The sequence below is a fragment of the Manacus candei genome, unplaced genomic scaffold (genome assembly GCF_025592945.1).
Source record: "Manacus candei isolate 608988 ecotype Guabito, Panama unplaced genomic scaffold, ASM2559294v1 h1tg000047l, whole genome shotgun sequence".
Taxonomy (NCBI): domain Eukaryota; kingdom Metazoa; phylum Chordata; class Aves; order Passeriformes; family Pipridae; genus Manacus; species Manacus candei.
The window spans coordinates 5,822,201-5,834,884 of NW_026138095.1; the positions used below are offsets into that span (position 1 = coordinate 5,822,201).

The 12,684-nt window shown below is 36.8% G+C and overlaps 1 protein-coding gene across 8 annotated transcripts in view; it reads left to right on the forward strand.

Annotated features, from left to right (window-relative positions):
- The window catches only part of MBTD1 (mbt domain containing 1), a 35,235-nt gene that overhangs the window by 14,038 nt on the left and 8,513 nt on the right, over positions 1-12,684 (forward strand). For all 8 annotated transcript variants that reach the window (XM_051798001.1, XM_051798003.1, XM_051798005.1 and 5 more), the window contains 10 exons: positions 1,795-1,912; positions 2,554-2,688; positions 3,148-3,236; positions 4,532-4,766; positions 5,120-5,175; positions 5,464-5,568; positions 6,383-6,530; positions 9,048-9,130; positions 9,452-9,686; positions 10,345-10,422. In XM_051798001.1, the coding sequence (XP_051653961.1) occupies positions 1,795-1,912; positions 2,554-2,688; positions 3,148-3,236; positions 4,532-4,766; positions 5,120-5,175; positions 5,464-5,568; positions 6,383-6,530; positions 9,048-9,130; positions 9,452-9,686; positions 10,345-10,422 (1,282 nt within the window). The remainder of the gene's footprint in view (positions 1-1,794; positions 1,913-2,553; positions 2,689-3,147; positions 3,237-4,531; positions 4,767-5,119; positions 5,176-5,463; positions 5,569-6,382; positions 6,531-9,047; positions 9,131-9,451; positions 9,687-10,344; positions 10,423-12,684) is intronic.

Consider the following 12,684-nt stretch of genomic DNA (forward strand, 5'->3'; position numbering starts at 1 on the left):
CTCTGAATCAACTGAATAGATGAGCAGGCAGTAAAATGTATTTCAATTGACTGCAGCTGGATTATGAAATTATTCAGCACTGCTATTTTTGATTGTTTGGCCTCATCTGTATCTCTATACGAGGCAACAAAATTTGCTAAAACATGGAGTTTGAGAAGTTTATTTCCCCAATTGAATTCAAAAACCTACATGTGTCAACTTAGAGATGATAGTGAATATGGGATTCATATTGATTAAGAAGTTGTATCTGCATATTTTGTGTGTGAAAATAAGCCATCATCTTTTGAGTTGGATATTTCTCTCTTTCTGCCAGTTGGCAGAAGAGCTCTGTGGTCCAGACTGGTGTAGATGGAACATAGCAGAACATGAAGAGACCAGGCTTCAAGACTAAAAACTGGCATACTTGCAACAACTTACATTTCCTTTAATAGTTAAAATTAGTTTTAGTTTTGCATGCCTAGCCTCAGTACTAGTGATGGGTTTCCCTTATAACTTTAGCTTTTAGTGCTGCTAGTTGGTATTTCTGAGTGCCAGCAAAATTCCAATACTATGATTTCCAGTCATTCAGGATTAAGCCAGATTTCTTCACTTGTGGCTCTCAGCAAAAATTCTGTGCAGTTGGAGGCTATTCCCACAGAGTGGTCAAGTTCTCTGGTTTTGCAAAGAGCTTTGTAAATGAGACACAGTGTAGAACACTCTACTCACTGTCTGCAGAGCCAGAGTATCCCTTCAGTTGTCCCTGTAATAGCTGGATAATCTTTGAACTGATAACAATTTATTTTTCTGAGAACACCTTAGAATTTATATGACTGTTGTTCTAAAATACCCCAGATGTGAATCTTTCTATTAGTGGTCCCAAGTTTAATGCAGACTGAGTCATTTTCTATCTTGTTACCAATAAAACTTCAGTTGAGTAACTGTTAAGGTTTTAGATTCTTCAGCACTGTGCATTTCTGATATCTCTGCAATACCATTTTCAATTGTCTTTTCATGATGCCCTGTTCAACAAAATGTTCTTCTTGAGCTAGCAAACTAAATGTAATTTCTGTCACCGATTTCTACAAATCCTTAGCAGCTGATCAAGCTTGTCTGTCTTTTTGTTACTAACACATTCCTCACACAGGACTGTGAGGGGTCTTGCTGTGTGTTTCCTTCTGGTGTTCATTAAAAAGGTGCCACTCAGAGCCTTCTGTTCTTTTTGCTTGCTTGATGGAGTGATCACTTGCAGGTGATGATGTGAAAGCCTGTTCCTCTGAGAGGATGTGAACCAGTGGGTGATAAACCCCACCATGATAAATCATGAGAATAGACCCAAGAAATAACTCCTAGGCATTTTTTTCAGCCACAGTTCTGATTTGCAGAATTTAAAGATTTTGATGTCTGTGCTATAGGTATGAATTTAAAATACCATCATTTTGTTGCAAGTAGAACTGCAGAGGAATTTTGCCATTCTCAGTGAAATTGGTAGTTTGTACCTCGTTGAAAAATGGTAGAATAAAACTGACTTATATGTACAATTTGTGCTTGTGCTTAACAGATATTTAAACTTGAAATTGTATAGGGTTTTTCAGTACACGCACAGTAATAATTGGATACAATTATAATATTACACATTAGCTTCAAGTCAAAACCAAAGTAGGTTCTCATAGAAAGAGTGTTTTCTAAACATATGTTTGTCATTTGTATATTGATTGTTTTGTCTTTTTAAGTCGCTCATAAAACACTGATATAACAAAAAATAATTATTTTCATGTGGTGAACTGGTGACTTTTTAACCCCAACCTTAAATGACAGGCACCTATGGGGACGTGCTGGGGTGATATTGCAGAAGGAGTGCGAGTGGAGGTTCCAAACACTGACTGCAGCCTACCTACCAAAGTCTTCTGGATAGCTGGAATTGTGAAATTAGCAGGTAAATACATTTTAGTTGACATTATTAAAATAATCAAAAGAACTGTGTGAAGGGAGCTAATAACTTGGTGATCACCTGGTCACTGTAGTGTTGACACTGGTCAGGTTGTCAGAGCTGTGTCAGTAGGTTGTATATTGTAGTGCTGTCACTGTTACAGTGGCTGCAGTGATGCTTGAGAATTTCTGTTCTTGGTTTGGGTTTGTTGTTTTTTTTTTAATATTGCCTTAGAGCACAGTAAGATCAGTGCAGAGAAGATAGGAGATTGTATAACAGCTAGCAAGTAGCCTCGTTACACAAATTACTTGTCTTGGTAAAAAGTTTAAAATTCAAGGTCGCAGATCTAAGATATGAAAAAGCAGATATTGTGGGTAATTATTTTTGTCCTCCTACATGTAACTTCTAAAGGTTTACAGTTCAAGAATTTTAATTAAAATTGACTTACATGATAGCACATGCACGTTTATCAAAGTAATCCAATTGTGCTTTAATCACATGCAGAAATGTGCCATAGAAAAGCATCCTATGAGAAGTTATAGTCTAGAAAACTGATGTAATATTCATCATGATTTGTAAAGAAATATTAATGCATATTGTCTTGTTTAATTTTGGTATTTTTTTAAGTGGGATTGCTTTCTTTTCAGGCTACAATGCCCTGCTGAGATATGAAGGCTTTGAAAATGATTCAAGTCTTGACTTTTGGTGCAACATTTGTGGGTCTGACATCCACCCAGTTGGTTGGTGTGCAACCAGTGGGAAGCCCCTAGTTCCTCCTCGAAGTATGTAAATAGTAACCTTATTGATTGATACAAAAGTCTCTTTATTAAACTAAATTTGCTCATGGTCCAGATATCAAAGTTTTCTTTTAACATAACTCCTTCGACAGTTATGAATAAATAATTTTAAGTTTTGGACTTGACTGATGTTGAAAGTGTTTCTTGGAGTAGCCCATCTGATGCAACTTAGGTTTTAGGATCAGGGTGGAAGCAGTTCACTAATCAGTGATGGGAACATGCACTGATTTTATTGGTATTTTGTTAATAAATTCTTTGCCCTGACCCATAAAATTAATCTTGGGTAGCATTCATTCTCTAAAGAAGTTTTTTCTCATTATTGTCATCCAGGCCTTTTAACAGTCATCTGGGATTTCTTCTTTACATATTCCAGACTCTTAATACTGTCTCTAATGGACACAATTAAAAATCAGTGGCTTATTTTTTCCCCTTCATTTGCAACAGCCATCCAACACAAATACACAAACTGGAAAACTTTTCTAGTGAAACGACTTACTGGTGCCAAAACACTTCCTCCTGACTTTTCTCAGAAGGTAAGGCTGATGCAATATCAATGATGTTCTATAAAAGAAATTGCAGCACAGTTGTGAAGAACTGAAATATTTTACAATGGCACATTAGCTCTTCTTATAATAAAGGTGATACAGTAGTTTCTTCCCTTAGATACAGTTTTCCTTGGAATCTCTTCTCCAGTTACGTCCACACTTGTCAGTATGTGTTTGGAAAACTGTTCTCTAGAAAAAAGTAGTTTTCCTTAAAAACTAGTTAGTCTACTTTAATTTTAAAATACCACATTCTAAAAAAAAAAACCACAGAAACCCCAGAAGTGCTCAAGAGCTACCCTGTGATATGTAAGAAAAATGAAAGCTTTTTTCTGATTCAGGAATGATTTTAATCATGCACTATTTCAAGAAACTAAACAAAATGTGTTAATATAGCATGGATCTAGATGCAATGAAGTACATACTTTTAAATGTTGATATTTTTCACCTGCTCTGGACTGGTTTTTTTCTGATTTTCAGTCATCTTCAACTGTTGCAGCTGCTGTATAGTGTGCTGTATGTTTACTTACTAATCTTGTGAGATGATGATGCATATAGTTCTTAGTAGGAATGAGACTTAATTTGTTGTTTTACACTGCATCTAATGCTTAAAAAATAAGCACACAGAAAACCTTGCTGCAGTTGTTAATATTTGTTTAAAAATTGGCTCAGTTAGAAGCCAGATTAATTTGGCATGATCTCAATACTTTGGGGAGTTCATAATGAAAATGGCAAGTGATTGATACTGATTTTTAACACAATCTATTGTCACAAAGCGGGTTAACATCTATTTCCATTCTCTTCATTTCTTTTTGCTGTTATGAAGAAATATCTGAGCAGCCAGTTTTAATTACGTTGAAGATTTGTTTTCCATGCCTTTTATAATGCAGTATTTTAAAATGCTTTATTTTGAGTGGATGACCAAACAAGAAAAAAAATCTTGAGGTGTTTATTGTTAAAATTGTGTCTCAAGGTAACTTGATCCATTGTTATCAACTGAACAAACTTCCATTATGCCAATGGAAAATTCATGTAACCCGTGTGAGAGTTATATTAGGGGATGAACTTGATACAATTAAAACATAGTAGGATCTGTTTTCTGAAACATTTCATTGCTCCCTACGTACAATGAAATAGAAGATAAATAATCTGTGTCATTTCTGCAGGTTGATTAACAAGTATTTGAATTAAATGACAAGTGCATCAATACTGTGCTTTAGTAGGCAGATGAATATGGAAAACCAGGGTATATTCTTACAGAATGGGTTTTTTTCTGTCACTTTAAGGTGTCTGAGAGTATGCAGTACCCCTTCAAAACTTCCATGAGAGTAGAAGTTGTTGACAAAACCCACCTTTGCCGAACAAGGGTGGCAGTGGTTGAGAGTGTTATTGGGGGCCGGCTGAGGTTGGTGTATGAAGAAAGTGAAGACAAAACTGATGACTTCTGGTGCCATATGTACAGTCCACTCATCCATCACATTGGCTGGTCTCGAAGCATAGGACACAGATTCAAAAGATCTGGTGAGCTTGTTGTGTTTTGAGATGTTTTGCGGTGTTGGCTGCAAAAAGTCTGACTCCAGCAGTTCTGTCACTTCATACAACTAATAAACTAGCTTGAATAATAATATTTAAAAATATGTATAATGTGGCTCAGGGGTTTAACCAGTTATATTATATTCAGGAGCTTAAGTTAAAATTATGATTAGTGTATTATACAACATTGGAAAAGTCAAAGTAACTTTTAGTTGATTTGTAATACATCAATATCTAGAAGATTCAATGATAAATAGTGGTTGACAAACTGTTGGCATACATACTGTTTACTCTGTTACCAAGACTTCTGAATAATATTATAATACTGATATTTCTTTTAGATATTACAAAGAAACAGGATGGACATTTTGATGCACCCTCACACTTATTTATGAAGGTGAGTTTGGTAGCAAGAACACTGCTCAGAGTTGATTGAGGACCTTTAGTTCCTGTTGGGTGTTAAAAAAAAAAAAAAAAAAAGACCTGAAGTTCTGCTATGCCCTGGAAATGTGCCCAGCAAAATTTTCTGCTTTTATTTCTGCTTTTATTACCCAATTTGACCTCCTTGACATAAGCAGAGATGATAGAACAGGTATTTCAGTCTGTTGCTTTGGCAGTGTGGGATTATGTTTTGTTCCAGACTCATTGAATTCTCTGCTTCTGGTGCTGTTCTGTGATTCTTTAGGTAAAAGAGGTTGATGCAGCTGGAGAATGGTTTAAAGAAGGAATGAAATTGGAAGCTATAGACCCCTTAAACCTTTCAGCAATATGTGTGGCAACTATTAGAAAGGTAAGAAAACAAGTGTGTTTTTTGGTAGGCAGATAGGAGTCTTTTTTCACTCACCTTTATTCAGACTTGAAACAAAAAGCTCAAAACCAAAATCAATGCAGTTTGTTCACACAGGGAATGTTAATGGGATATGTCCATAAATTATGTACAACTGCTGTGAAAAATGTACTCATGTAAATTTGTTTGACATTAATCTCTGGGAATTCAATTTTACCTTTAATTAGAATATGCTTGTGAGATTAATTTGCAGGACAATCTTCTGCTAATGATACCAAGTGTTTTGCAACTGTTCAAAACCAAACCTCATCTTGCTGACTTGCAGAAGTCTACAAAGACATTCTAAGGGTGTCCTTGACTGAAAGGGAGGCAGTCCATGTGAGATCTGTCTTTAAAAAAGAAAGAAAATATAAAAAGTAGCTTAGCAGAATTGTACAACCTTACCAGTGAGGAGTGTGGTTATGATTTTCAGTCTTTTATCTTATTAATGGTGTTCTGAATATCCTTGCAAGCTCAAGAGTAGACTGAGTTATAAAGCTTTAGAAGTAGAGCTGGTGTTCCCAAGAAAAACTAGAGATCAGAAAAAGGAAATGTTCATCTCATAACTTTGCAGTTATCAAAGGTACGTGTGACAGTCGTACACAATCCTCGAGACAGGTATGATTTGGGGGTATTTTGTTAAAACTGAATGTCCTTCTAAGTGTTCTTCCATTATTACTGAGTTCCTTTCACTCTTTTGAAACATGGCATGCTTGCTTTCTAGCCTGCTCACGCCGTTCAAGGTATTTAATGTCAAATTTTGTTTTTCTTTACAAAGGTGTTAGCAGATGGCTATCTTATGATTGGGATTGATGGCTCAGAAGCAGCAGATGGGTCTGATTGGTTTTGTTACCATGCCACTTCCCCTTCTATTTTCCCTGTTGGTTTCTGTGAAATTAACATGATTGAACTAACTCCACCCAGAGGTACATAAAGCCTTCTGACCACATTTATTTTCAATATTTCTCAGTGATATTGTATGTGCCATATGCTTTGTTACTTAACTCAGTCTACAGAATCTGTGTCGCTTTTTAGGGCTTTCTCGAGTCTGAAACAAATACAGCAGGGTTACTTCAAAGTAGTCTAAAACAGAGATAACTAACTTTTCATTTAGAAAAAGTCTAACTGAACGTCTGATTGATTCTCTGGCTGAAATAATTTGCTTTAGCTGCAAGAAATTGAGGGTTCTTTAAGAGTAGGAAGTTGGGAGTCATTAAAAGGGCTGTTTAAAACATGTCATTGCTTGGGAAGCCCTGGCCTCTGAAAGGATTAATGAACACTGTAAATAATCTCAGGCTGATTAACAACAATACCAGTTAATTTTTGTGAAGACTAAACACAAACTTGAGCTTTGAGGAAGTTGCCATTAGGGCTGTGCACTCCCTTCTGTGAGGAAAGGCTGTGTGTCCACTGGCACATGTGCCTGCAGAGGAAGGACTTTGCCTTCCTTTTCCCATTTTATTGTCTTGGTCTGACAATTGATAAAGAGGACTGTAACCAGCTGTGTAACAGCAGATGACAGTTGCTTTCTATGGATTCCCCACTCCCCATCATTCTCATTCTTGCAGACTTCTACTTGTATTTATTGAATTATTTTTCTGGGTAATAACTACAGAGATGATGTAATACAACATGAAGGAAGTAATTTCATATCACTTTCATTGTTGTACAGTGATGACTCTGTCACCTTTGAGTAAGTGGGAAGTGCACAGATTTGGACAGATTTACTTTAATCTATTGCCTAGAAATTCATGGGCACCAGCACCCCTCCAAAAAAATGTGGTGCAAGAGGACTTTTGCAATAGAAGTATTTGTGGGAAGCAAATGCTTCTATATCAATACATATCAATCAATTTAGAAATAAATACATGGAACTGAAGAGAGAATAGCAAAAAAACTTCCCTTCTGTGATGAGACTTGACCTCTTCACTCTTCAAACATTACTTAACAATAGTATGTGGATTTTGTTGTTAGCACATTTATGATACTTATGTGTTTCTTGTATCCTGCAGCCTTATCCTTTATCTACATGTATGTTTTCCCTGTCTCTGCAGTGTTTCATAACAGCCCTATGCCATCAGTGAGAGGAGATTATAAATCACACATGCAATAATCTAAAAGTCATTTAAAAGAGGAATTAACAGCAGTAAAATACAGACCATAATGCGCATTAACATTTAAATAGGATCAAAGTGATCAAAACTCCTTAGCTCTTATGAGAGGGGTATTTTGCTGTCCAAATTATGGGATGGAAAATGGACAGTTTCTTAATTCTGACTGTTCTGACAAAACCCACGTGTACACGTCTCGTGTGGTGAACAATTAAAGGATTTAAATACAAATATATTGGTCTAGCAGGGGAATGTTGCATTGAGAAGAAGAGCATTAACATGCATAACTGATACATTATTACCCTTATTAATTATTAGCTCTCCAGCTGCATCTGTTCATGCAGATATTCCATACCCAATGTGAACATTCTTATCCAATTTGCATTTAGCATTGTGGATAACTAAGTTGCTGTGAAATCTTTGGACTTTATAAGCTCATTCCTTCCAAACATCTTCATCTCTTACTGAAATCAGTGGAAGATTAAGATGCTTAGACACTTCCAAGAGGGGGATTGAATTTTGGGCTGTGAATGCTGAGTCTGGCCCTGCAGTGCTGAGCTGGGATTCAGTGGGAGCTGTCTGCCCATACATAGGTGAGATACAGATCCCCCGTCTCCCACACTATTCCCACTGCACTACCATCTTTTCAGGATGTCCATCACTACATATTACTAAGAGAAACCTTCCAAGCTGCAATTGCTCCAGCTAGAATTGAGAATTGTTGAGCTAAAGCAGTTGTAGAAGTTGCCCAAAGTAAAAAATATTCCCGAGTGTTTTATGCACGTTCAGTAGAAGCTACATAGATTTGAGATATTGTTTTCTTCCCTTTATAATAGCTTTTAAAAAAAAAATCCTCTGATTTTCTGTATTATTATTTTTACCCTTATTTGACCTTTTTAAAATATCCATGTTTGTTCTTACCATTATGTTCCTAATAATTCAAGTGGTTCAATAGTGGAGCTCTTTCCCCACAGGAAAGACACTGGATGTGCTTAATTCAGTGATCTGTTCTGGGGCATTTATATGGGGCATTTGTACAGATCAAGAATCTACATGAACAAAAACTTCCAGTATGAATCATTAATCTTAACATTAAATGATACCTTCTGTATTACCCAGAAGTTCATTCATCTTGTTTGTTGCAAATGGGCAACATCCAGGTGCCTGTTTGTCCCTTAGACCAAAGCTCAGAGAATGGAAGTTTCTGATGTTAATGTTTTACTTCTTTGTTGTCTTTTTAGCCATAACACAGTGCCAATGTGCTATTTTTGTTGTTATTCTTATGCACGAAGTTTGCAGTTGATGTATGAAGGTGTTGTTTAAAATTCACAGGTTATGCAAAACTCCCTTTTAAATGGTTTGACTACCTCAGGGAAACTGATTCAATAGCAGCACCTGTAAAGCTCTTCAATAAGGTAATAAAATTACACATATTTCCATGTATAATTAGTAATTAGTAACAAGTATTTTCTTTAAATTTCTGCATTGTGCATGGAGTGGACCTATTTCATTAAATACAATTTTGAAAAACTAAGACACGGAGACTCTTGGAAATAAGAACCATTTGAGTATATGAAGCTTGAATAATCTCCAAAATGTTAAATTAGTGCACGGTACTTGAAATATCATCAATGATATTTGGGGTTTCTCTGTAGTAAGTTGACTGAAATATTTGTTTCGACCCTGTGCTTAAACTATTCATTAACGTGTTTATTTACTGATGCTTGCTTTTCCAGGAAGTTCCAAACCATGGGTTTCATGTTGGAATGAAGCTGGAGGCTGTTGATCTGATGGAGCCTCGCCTGGTGTGTGTGGCCACCGTCACCCGCATCATCCACCGGCTCCTGAGGATACACTTCGATGGCTGGGAGGATGAGTATGACCAGTGGGTGGACTGTGAGTCCCCAGACCTGTATCCCGTGGGATGGTGTCAGCTCACTGGGTACCAGCTCCAGCCTCCAGCACCACAGTGTGAGTTCCAGCTTTGTGGATAATGGAAATCTCAGGGATGCTGATTTTTCTACCCTCGTCCTTTGCAGTTTAGGTCTTCATGCGTAACAAAAATAGAATAAATTCTTGCTAGCGCTTGAAAGTTCTAATTCACAGTTCTAATCAGTCCCACCTTGACTTCCAAAGTACTTCTGAGTGTTTCTGTGGCTACTTACCATTTTTCAATGCCAGATGTTTGTTTGGTGCAGGGGAAAAACCCTGTTACTCGTCAGTTCTGGATGATACCAGTGAGAATTTATATTGCTTTAAGACTGCCAATATATCTGCTTTACCTACTGAATTTGGTGGAACTCAGCATGAGTTCCATGCACTCTGTTCATGTGCAGAAGCATTTATATGGGAAGGCTGTATTTTATTTACTGCATCAAGACTTGTCCTCTCAGGTCAAGTGATAATCATTGATAGCTGTCTTTCAAGAACTGTTAGTTGGTTTAGTTGTTTAATGAGAGGGTAATAATAGTGTTAGTAGTTTTATGCAAATGGGTTTCCACAATAAAGGTGTTCTGCCTTTGTTCAGTCACTAAGAAAAAATTCTGTAACTGTGTAGCAGCTTTGACACGTTCTGAAGTGTTTTTTCCAAAATACTGAACCTCAGTTTTGAATTCTTAATTTTTTGCAGCATCAAGAGATAGCCAGTCAAGTTCATCCAAACAGAAGAAAAAAGCTAAATCGCAACAGTACAAAGGACATAAGAAAAGTGGGTGACAAAGTAGTGTTTGCACTTTTCCTGTTGTTTTAAAGTTTGTGGTCTCTCCCTAAGTCCCTGTTCTATTTGGAAATGTTTGTGTCTAAATAGGTGTTATGCTTAAAGGTGCAGTATGCCATAAAAGGAACTTTTTCATTGAGAATAACCAATTTTTATAACTTGTGATAGGGTAGATGTTGATGATGATAATAATAATAATAATAATAATTAATTGTAGGTGGACAACTGTTACAATATTTAAATGTTTTGGTTAAATAATAGACTGTGTAGTTGTACTGCCTAGTACAAAATACTCAGATATCAACACAGTTTGACCTCTGCTCTTTGTAACATATATGGAGGCATAAGAACCAAGTTAAGGGAATGAGAAAAAATTTAAATTATTGTCCAGCTGGTTCCTTTTTGAAACAAAAGAGTGACTTATTCACCAGGGTTTTTATATGAAGCATCTATATAAATAAAGCTTTTATATTATTACTTTCAGAAACAATGAACAGCATTGCTGGATGTGACTGTTCTTGTCACAGTAAAACATAATAAGGACATTTTTAAGAATTTGAAGTATTCAAGTTCTTTCCACAGAGACTGATTCCCTTGGAATCAAATTATCTTGATTTATTTAGACTTGCTTCCAGAGTGGTTTTTTGTTATGTAGAGCTAATGTGAGGAATTAAAGCCTCGTCTTCCTGGTAAATTTGTGAATGGATCTATTAAGGCCAATTGGAACCTCCTTCACTAGTCATTGGGAAAACAACCTTTGCTTTGTTGATCTCAGGACATGAAAGGACATTGAGCAGTGAGTGCCACAGATAAAGCAGGTGTCTGGGAAGTTCTTCAACCTCTTGGTGGGTGCCTCAGTCATTGCACTGTTTCTCCTTTCTGCTGTTGGAAGAAATAACAGTTAAATCCAGATCCTTCTGAGAATCTTGCAGCAGTATTTTTTAAATAGAATTCAGGTACTGAAAAAACTCCTGGTTTGAGAATATCCAGGGAAAGCTGTGAGTGCCGTTACCTTAAGGTAGGGAAACATGGCTCTGTCATTAATTAGCTTTGTGTAGGATGTGGTTTTGAATAATTCTGGACTGTCTGAGCAGATTTTGTTCAGTAAGGTATACTAGACCATCCTGCTCTTTACCCCATCCCTCTCCTTCCACCTAATACCTCTGAGAGTTTCCTCCCATCTCTTAGAGTAAGTGTGACACAAACACTGGAAAGTGAACTCCTCTAGTGCCATAGGAAGGAGATTTATTCTAGTGGAATTTCTTCTTCATTTCTCACTAACCTGAAGTAAATATTGGCTATGGAAGCAAGGGAGAGCTTCTGGTAGTTTGTTTATTCAATACTAAGAAATCCTCTTAATCATCAGAAGATGAGAGAACAAGGTCATGAGCAGTTCGAGTTGGCTGCCTCCTGCGTGGGGTTTTTCTAAGTAGGCTATGGCAATGAAAGTGCTGAGTCACAGGAAATAATACTAAAAAATTGTCTACTGTAGCTTTTTCTTGTTCAGCACTTGTAAATAAAAAAAAATAGAATGTTATTTTGTAAAGGATTTCAGTCATAAAACTGTATAACCCAGCAGTGGTGCTTTCGTGGTAACATGTCAGGTAACCGCAGGTGATTAACGAGAAACTGTGCATGTCCTAAATTAGATTATTTTTAGCAAAGAGGGGTTATTTCCACACACTTCTCATGTACTCACAAAACAGTCCAGGATGTCACCGAGTCATTCTGCTGTGTATGTATAATGATGCAGATTTTTACAGCAGTGTGTCCCCTCCTTACTGAGAACATGGGGAGAGAGTAGCACGTGTTCAGTGGGAAGGGGAACTGATTGCTTCGTGAATGTTTTGTGGCTGCTTTTGGGAATACTTGGGAATCACTCCCAGTTCTGTCTCCAGTAGTGTTTATTTTGGTGGGTAGGGTTTTGTACCCTGTGCCTGCTGCTCAGAAGGCTATGCAGGTGAATTCTTGAAGGGTAACTTGTGAGTTGGCTTAGCCAATTAATTAATAACGAGGGGTGCAGTATCTCCTCAGATTGTCAGCTTTCTCATAGGTGTATATATCAGAATAAGGTTACTGAAATGATAATTTGACCTTGATATTTTAAAAGCTGGGGTTCTGTAGACACCTTTCTGCCTAATCAAGCTTTCTAAAAGGCTCATCCTGAAGTTGTCTCATAAGAAGAATATTTAAGCATGATGGTATCTTTAGCATATGTATAATCCAATTACCTTTTCAGGGCTAGGCTTTTGT